Source organism: Thalassophryne amazonica, chromosome 8 (assembly GCF_902500255.1).
Source record: "Thalassophryne amazonica chromosome 8, fThaAma1.1, whole genome shotgun sequence".
Taxonomy (NCBI): Eukaryota; Metazoa; Chordata; class Actinopteri; order Batrachoidiformes; family Batrachoididae; genus Thalassophryne; species Thalassophryne amazonica.
The window spans coordinates 41,096,000-41,105,384 of NC_047110.1; the positions used below are offsets into that span (position 1 = coordinate 41,096,000).

At 41.9% G+C, this 9,385-nt stretch overlaps 1 protein-coding gene across 1 annotated transcript in view; it reads left to right on the forward strand.

Annotated features, from left to right (window-relative positions):
• Positions 1-8,170, forward strand: part of mrps35 (mitochondrial ribosomal protein S35) — a 38,021-nt gene extending 29,851 nt beyond the window's left edge. Inside the window, exon 8 of the mRNA XM_034176040.1 lies at positions 7,866-8,170. Within this exon, the coding sequence (XP_034031931.1) occupies positions 7,866-8,126 (261 nt within the window). The 3' untranslated portion in view covers positions 8,127-8,170. The remainder of the gene's footprint in view (positions 1-7,865) is intronic.
• The last annotated feature ends 1,215 nt before the right edge of the window (positions 8,171-9,385 follow it).

Consider the following 9,385-nt stretch of genomic DNA (forward strand, 5'->3'; position numbering starts at 1 on the left):
GGGGAGCATCACCTTTTAATGCGGACATACATCCTCTGTGTAAATACACGGACATGACCGAATCTGTGAGTAACACTGTGACAAATGCCTGTAACTTGCCTAAAGAAAGGTGGACAAAGTCCCTTAAACGTGTCCCAGATGTGACAATCAGAACAGTAAGACAATATTTAGTAGATAATATTGGCACCGTCAGATGTAATCCTGTACACACTGTGCACACATTTTTGTCACAGCTTTATTCGTGAAAATCATTCAGTATTACAACAGTGAAAACATCTTGCATGCAACTACATTTAATGTCTTCAAAAATGCTTTGCACAAATGATAGCTGTGTTTGGGAGGAAAGCCGGGAAAAACAGCTGACTTTTCCATCAGGGAGCGACGTCAGGCAGATTGCAGAATGCTATAAAAACAACCTTCCAGTCATTCATCAAAAACATTAAAGTGAACTGCTCCAATCGTCATGAAAAAAAAAACACCAACTCGATAAGCATTTAAAAACAGTAATGTTACAAATATAGTTATCCAATGAAACAAGTCATTTCTACTTTGTCTCTAATTTCTGTCCATCCAATTTCCCGCTGTAGTTGAATGAATTGGTAAATTTGTTATTATATCAGTCATGATTACACAGTGCTGTGCCAACAACACATACTGCATGTTTTGATAGAAGCTAACACACCACTTTGGGGTGGGTGACTGTGAAGTGTGGCTTTGTTTTAGAAAACTAAATAACTGCACAAAGTGCAGCAGCTGTGACACACTGTTCTTATTAGCAGCAAAGGGGAATTTGACCAAAGAATAAACTGAGTCAAACTGAAAAGTTTAAAATAGTGTCAGTCTCAACTCCCAGCATATTGCTTCACCAAAAGCTTCATTACCTGAAGCTTCATTTAACAACTTTTTACTGTAGGTGTTACTGAGGGCCCCTGCGCACATACTGCTAAGTTTGGTAGAATATGGTGAAACAGTTGGAATTATGCGCACCACGAAACATTGCGTCGACGGGCAGGCGTGCGCCATGCTGGTTACACATGATGGTGTGGTTACACATCATGCAGCTGCTGTGAAGAAAACAATAAATAAAAAATAAGAAAAACGCATGATGCGACGGTTCAGTGCATGCAGGAACACAGCAGTTTTTCCCAGCAGCTTTTGTCAGCAGCTGCTGGGAAAAGCTGCTGCTGGAAAAATAAATAAATACATGTCACCCACGGGTGTCGAACCCGCACCTTCCAAAAGCTCTGATTGCCAGTCAGAAACTTTGCCAGTGAGCTACCATCACTGTCCTGTGACAGGTGCTGGAAACTGCCTCATATCAGGAAGCACATGGGCGTATTTAAAAAATAAAAAAAATAATAAAAACAGCACACCATATAAAAACATCACATTATATTAAATCCCTCCCATCAAGCGGGCAATACAAATATGATCTGTTCCGCTGCAGATGACCCATGGTCACTGACGCACAGTCATGAAATGACATGAATGAGAAGCAGTTTGCTCATCTCATTCATGTCCACATCTGCTGGCACGTGTCTTGTGGACGGTGCACCGCTGGACACCGCATCATGTGGAATAGAGCTCACGTGGGTGACGTGACAGTCAGATCGCCTGCTGTGTGTTATGATCTGACGGTCTGTCCAGCCTGTCCATGTCCATGTGACTTCTAAGGTAGGAATTACTTGTAAGCTGCCAAACAGGTAGCATAAGCTTTTATGAGATTAATTAAAGTATTATGGCCATCATTAACAAGATAGAACAGAACAACTCAAAAACAAATAGCACATAGTTTAATTAACTACCCCAAGTTAATCTTTATTTATTATGCATATACGTCACACTGAATATATGTAATGTCAAATAGCAGGGAGACACAACCATTGTAAGGCCTTGCTATTTGCATGCCAACAACAAATTATGTATTTGGTTATTTTTAAAAAGTGCAGTTTTGTTAATATTACAATTATGAAAAATATAATAAGCAGTTATATCTTACTGCATCTTGGTGACGTCTGCATACAGCTAGCTGATGGCATGCTACGGTTCCTTCACCAGAGGAAATGTTGTCTCTCTCTTGCTTTGCAGTCTGAGAAACTGAGCCCATTAGTGAGGTATCAGAGTTGAGTGAGCAGAGGGACGGCAAATGGCCCCATTGTCCAGGTGACATTTCCCTACAAATCAGGGCAAACAGACTCCCCTATCATGTGCTGAACCTGGTGCTCTCACATTAAGAAAGCAGTACCACATGAGGCCGCTGTCGTAACACACTGTTCCCATGGATTTGAAGCCATTCACATGACAAAAGACTACCATTATTGTATAGTCTCTGCCTTTGACAGCTTTTCCAGTAATGGCTTAGTCACAATTTTTTTTAACCCCCCTTTTGGGAAAGGTGTCTGAGCCAGGAAGCAAACCACTGTCCACTGCCCTTTCGGGCACACAATGGAAGGCATAGTGCTGTCTAGTAGGCTTGTGGAAGCTGTGAGAGTAGCGTAACGTTCAGGGTGTAACACTAGATCACAAAGAGGCAAGTTGTTAGCAGCCACTCAGGCAAATTTATCTCTCCACTCAAGGAGCCGGACCTTGCCTGTTAATTCCAGTGGGTGTTAATCCAGTCCAGCGCTGTGGATGGATGCTTAAATGAGCAAGTGAAAAGGAACAACACTGCACCAAAGGTTCTCTTGTCTGTTTTTGACCCTCATGCCTGTCCTCTTCCACGAGTGATGATAAAATAATTTTGGGCAGGTGCAAAAATTGTTTCATTTAATAAACCGGGAGTCATTGGTCTCCTGGCAAACTGACATCAGGTAAGGCCTATGATGCACAGGGATAGGCCCTGCCTTGACAACTGTCAGACTGTGGTAGGGTCGCTGCAAGACTGTTCACAGAACTCTTTAGGGATGGATGAAATGATAAGCATGACGTTTTGGCTTATTACACGAAATCTGCTCTCTTGCGGCAGCACACTGTAGAAAACAAAACAATACTCTTTCATTTAGCAGTTTTCATTATTTCAGGGTTCTCTCCAGACGCCACAGTATAACTGCTGCGCCCTTATACTGTGGCATCATCTCACAATGTCTTTTTGATTTGACAATTTATTCATCAATCTTCGTCAGAGCCATTTAAAGATATCCATCGTGATTCACCTTTCTGCTGATTAAAGTCAATAACGGGGACGCTTGTCTGTTGTTGTGGGCAAGAAAGGAGAATCAGCCGTTTCACACCGGACAGTTTTTATTTATTTATCATTAACATGCCTTTTTTGTGGGACAACAGCAGCGCACAACAGTTCTCAGGCGTGGACTGATGCTTCACCGTTTTGTAAACTGAAGTTACGGCCCCTCATGTAAAAGAAAAAAAAATCCTCCGTGTGTTGTTTTTGTGGGACTTCAGTGATTAAACACTTTTCCTCCAAATGACTCCTCCTCTGCCGCTGCCACTGTCTGTTAACGTCTCTTACCGACTGCACGTCGCTCCTCCGGGCTGCAAGCCCAACTGATGAGAAGATCTCTCTCCCTCTCCGTTCGACTCGCTCTTGCAGCTCTTCGGGCTACCTTCCAGATGTCCATGTGTTCACTTGCTTCGGGCTGTCTGCTGGAGCATGTTTGAAGCCCAGTTGCTGTAGAAAACTCTCCATTTTTGTTGAAATTTGCTAAATCCCAGACCATGTGAAAGCACGTGTGAAATGTACCACATTCTCCAACGTGGAAATGGCACTGCTGTTCCCATGACAGTGACGCAACAACATCATGCCCTGGACACCCTCCTTGAATGATTGATTTTTTTTTATTATTATTTTTTTTTTAGTAAGTTCAATGTAAGTACATAATATAAATATAAATACATTAAAAATACATGGATGACACAAGAAAATAAAACACTTATTTCCATTGTGGTCCATTATGATTTCTACTGAAGGAGGCAGAAACATTCAGCTTTGACTCAGCTTGCAAATACTGAAGGCCAAGATGAATAAAAGAAGAACCGACATTGCTGCCTGAGCATTCTTTAATAAAATATATGATAGAAATGTACATGTAACTATTTTTGTTTCAATAAATGTTATGAGCTCATGATTTGAAGTGAGCTTAAGTACATAATTGTCCAATATTTTGGAAACGTATGTAAAAGGTAAAAATATCATGCTCTGATTAACTTAATTCCAGAGCTATTTGGTATACTTAGAGTGTAGATTGTGTATTGTGCAATAAATAACATTTTATTATAAGAAGAACTAGGTGTTGGATATTTTCTTATGTCTTAAGTTGTATATTTAGTGAAGAATGAGGGTTGAAGTTGCAAGAAATGACCTCCACTTGAAACAGTGAACATGCTAGAGCTTCCTCCTCTGGAGGACCGACTCCCTTGGTGGCACCGCCTCGGGTGATAATCCTTGACCATGTGGTGGGCAATGGTGTATGTTCTCTTGAGCCACCTTTAGTTTCCTTGAGCCACATGATCCATCTGTAATTGATACAAACAGCATTAGCAGCCACTTTCACATACAGTGCATCTGGAAAATATTCACAGTGCTTCACTTTTTCCACATTTTTTTAAGTTACAAACTTAATCCAAAATGGATGAAATTCATTTTTTCTCCCCCTCAAGATTTTACAGACAATACCCCATAATGACAATGTGAAAAGTTTTTTGAGATTGTTGCAAATTTATTTTAAAAAAACAAACTAAGAAATCACACATACAGAGGTATTCACAGTCTTGAGCTCAGGTGCATCCTGTTTCCACTGATCATCCTTGAGATGTTTCTACAGCCTAATTGGAGTCCACCTGGGGTAAATTTAGTTGATTGGACATGATTTGGAAAGGCACACACCTGTCTACGTATAAAGATCCCACAGTTGACAGTGTGTGCACAAACCAAGTACGAAGTCCAAGGAATTGTCTGTAGACCTCTGAGACAAGATTGTCTTGAGGCACAAATCTGGAGAAGGGTACAGAAACATTTCTGCTGCTTTGAAGGTCTCAATGAGCACAGTGGCCTCCATCATCCATAAATGGACAAAGTCCTGACCCACCAGGACTCTTCCAAGAGCTGGCCACCCATCTAAACTGAGTGACTGGGGGGAAGGGCCTTAGTCAGGGAGGTGGCCAAGAACCCAGTGGTCACTCTGTCAGACCTCCAGCATTCCTCTGTGGAGAGAGGAGAACCTTCCAGAAGGACAATCATCTCTGCAGCAATCCACCAATCAGGCCTGTGTGATAAAGTGGCCAGACGGAAGCCACTCCTTAGTAAAAGGCACAGGGCAGCCCGCCTAAAATGCACCTGAAGGACTCTCAGACCATGAAAAACAAAATTATCTGGTCTGATGAAACAAAGGTTGAACTCTTTGGTGTGAATGCCAGGCGTCATGTTTGAAGGAAAACAGGTACCATCCCTACAGTGAAGCATGGTGGTGGCAGCATCATGCTGTGGGGATGTTTTTCAGCAGCAGGAACTGGGAGACTAGTAAGGATTGAAGGAAAGATGAATGCAGCAATGTGCAGAGACATCCTGGATGAAAACCTGATCCAGAGCACTCTTGACCTCAGACTGGGGCAACAGTTCATTTTTCATCAGGACAACGACCCTAAGTACACAGCCAAGATATCAAAGTAGTGGCTTCAGGACAACTCTGTGAATGTCCTTTAGTGGCCCAGCCAGAGTCCAGACCCGAATCCACTTGAACATCTCTGGAGAGATCTGAAATTGGCTGTGCACTGACACTCCCCATCCATGCATTGAGAGGTGCTACAAAGAGTAATGGGAAAAACTGCCCAAAGATAGGTGTGCCAAGCTTGTAGCATTATATTCAAGAAGACTTGAGGCTGTAATTACAAAGGTGCATCAACAAATTGAGAAGGGTATGAATACTTATCTACACGTGATTTTTTTTTTATTTGTTTTTAATAAATTTGCAAAAAAAAAAAAAAAGAAAAATCATGTTATTATGGCAAGTTATGAGTAGAATTTTGAGGGAAAATTTGTTTTCTTTTCTTTTTATTGTTTATGCACCAATGGCACCAGATTAAATTCCTTGTATGTGAGAACTTACTTGCCAATAAATTAGATTTTGCTCCATTTTGGAATAAAGCTGTTACATTATACAAATAATGAATGTTTATGAGTGCAATGGTAAGATATTCCATGAGATGAATACTTAACATTGCATGAATGAAAAAAAATTTTGTTTCATATAACACCTAAAATAGATCCTTGACATTTGAGATTTTATTAATTTATAAACAAGAGAAAAAGGGACTTACATTTTGGTGTGTGTCACTGGTCCTTTGAGGTCAAGAGGTTCCAAACAGTCCAACACGAACTTCAAATAGCAATTCAGTCCAAAATTTTTCTCGGGCAACTTGCAAAAAATCAGTTAAAAAACAATCCAATCTGAAATTGTTCATGTACAGACTGCTGTCTGCTTTCCTCAGTCCAGCGAAAAACTGTGACAGAAATTTGTTGAGTTCTTCATCAAGCAGCGCTTCTACTTCAACTAGAGACATCCCAGCGAATACTGCAAATACCTCCAGGTGGCTTACATCATACTGAATTTGTTGTGTGTGTGTGTGTGTATGTGTACACGCTTGCAGATAAAGTGGGAAATAGAAATATTTGATCAGGACTCATATCGGCAGAAACCCTGCTCCGGACATCCCTGGTATAAATACATTCAGAGGTCAGATGTGGAATCATGCACTTGTGCCCAGTATTAATGCATTCACCACACCACAGAACCACCCCAGATCCTGTACAGCAGCCATCCAAGCGGACAACTGGTCCATCCCCACCTCTCAAAAGTCGTCATGTGCATGTGAAAAGTGAAATGTGCATGTGGTTTTGGCCTTTTCCAGTTGCTGGTGCCAACACTTAGGGCCCCTTCACACATAGTACGAATAACTACAAATCAGGGCAACTGATGGCGGAACAGCTCGTATGGGCGAACCACGAAAACATTGAGCTGACGGCCAGGCGTGCACTGCACAGGGGAACACAGTGCAAGCAGCTGTGAAAAGTAAAAAAAACACATGCCACCTACGAGATTTGAACCTGCAGTTTCCAAAAGCTCTGATTGCCAGCTAGGTACCACTGAGCTACCATCACTGTCCTGTAAAACATGCTGAAAAATGCCTGAAATCAAGAAGGACATGGACATATTTAAGAAAAAATAAAACCGCACACCATATTAAAAACACTGCATTTTATTAAATCCCTCTTATCAAGCGGACAATACAAATATGATCTGTCTGTTCCTCTGTAGATGACCCATGATCACAGATGTAGTCATGAAATGACATGAATGAGAAGCAGGGCGCTCTTATATCCACATCTGCTGACATGTCCAGCCGGCCTCGCATGCATGTCCTACCCGAGTGTGTCTTGTGGACGGCACATTTTCTAAGTGCCAAGCGAGCGGTGTTACATGTTCCTGTGTGTCACCCGGAATTTGGCCAAAACCTGCCACAAGAAGGTTTGATAGGCTCTCACAGGGCACTCTCTTGTCTTTCAGCCGCTGGTGTGCGCAAGTAGTTGTAGCAACAGGTGTACAAGGCATTAGAAGCAGTTACGATTTTACACGTATTGCAAACGATTCCTGCTTCATCAGCACTTAATGTGCAAGTCGACCACATTTGTACTATGTGTGAAGGGGCCCTTAGGCATGTCCAGAGAAACATGCCACATGGTCAAAATGGTACAGATGACATTCCTTCACTTTTCATATAATGCTCTTGTTAGTAGTTGGTATTCTGCATTCCAGGATTGATAAATCCTTAGAAGATGACCTTTGCAGAGTCCAGTATGATCACCTCTTGGTATGTTTGCAGGCTGTTTGTAAACTGTTCTTGTTGCTCCTCAGAAAATAGAAGCTTGGGAGGCTGAGAAGACTGCAGCAGACATGGAGGAGTACATGTGGGAGGACAGCCCGTCCCAAAAGAACATCCTGGATGTGTTAACATGCATGGAAGTGGCAGGAGAAGAACACCAGCGAGAACACCTTCTTGGACGAAGAGAGGTCCAAGAGTATAAAGACTCTGTAATTAGACTGAAGAATGAAGGGGACAGTGAGACGTCTGTGCTCCAGTACAAAGAGGCTGTTAAGAAAGTGCTCAACCTGTAGGACTGTCATGTGCAACTGGGTTCACATGATGAATATTATGACCAAGAGCAGTGTGACAGGGTTTCTTTTGTAACCATACACTGTGCAGCTACCAATAAAATAATGTTCATACACATCAGCAAACAAAATGGCCATTTATTCTTTGTATCATGCATGTATCATGTTAAAAGCCACACATGCTCCCACTCTCCATCCATCTAGATTTGCTTGCAGAAGGGTGTCCAGTAGGCATGTGAATCTCATCACTGATGAGTCGATACACTACCAGCGATACGCTATATTAACAACATGAGTCTCCCCTGTTCCCGATTCGATGCATTTTGATATGTTTTGATGGCGATTCAGTTCCTCACAATGTGAAATGATGCAATACAACATGATGAAAAGAAATTATACCAAAAATTTAAATAGAAAATAAAAAGCTGCATGGTACTGTGGTATCCTCCTGATTCTACTGGAGGCAGAGGATTTGTTTTACTCCTTGTAAGCAATAAATTTACCAAAGTCAACATTAAGGAACAGGAATCGAGTCCCTCATATTTGGAACCCGTTTCATCACACTGTCAGAACTGAAATGGTAAACAGTCAGACAACATCACTCTGTGTGAGTGACTTAAAGTGAGTCACTCATTGAGAGTGTGCTGGTTGGTGTCACCGACCGAACAGTCCCCCTAAAAATCTCCCACCCCCGATGACGCAGTTCACGGATTAACACCTTGTTTCTGCTTGAAACTGCACTCCAGTCATCATCTGTCTCAGTGACAGATATCTGAATTTTTTGTACAACAATCATTTCCACATAAATTCAGCTTTATTTCATCATAAAAGGCGGCGGAAATGATCAGAGCGCCGCGGCTAAATGAGCTGCTAGCTGATGCGTTCACTGCTTGTCAGATCTTTCATAGCGTCACGGAATTTTGCCTCGTCTCTGCTTAAAACTGACTTTAGAATGATTTAAGAGGTTTTACCTTTATCATTTGATGGTTAATAATCCCATTAATCCATTTGATTGCTTTGGGTGGAGAGACTCCATCTCACACGTGCTGCTGTGGTCCGAAATGACGCATGCACAGATGTAAAAGGCGGACCGTTCGGTCTGCGACACTGCCTTGACAAAAGTGATATGCCATAGCTCTGTTTACTAGAATAAAGATGGGCCTATCAAGTTGCATGTGAAGCCATGAACACGACTGAGCACAGGGTCGTGGTGGCCACAAAGGCCACTGCTGCTAGTAAATAATAGTCGTCATTCAGTAAAT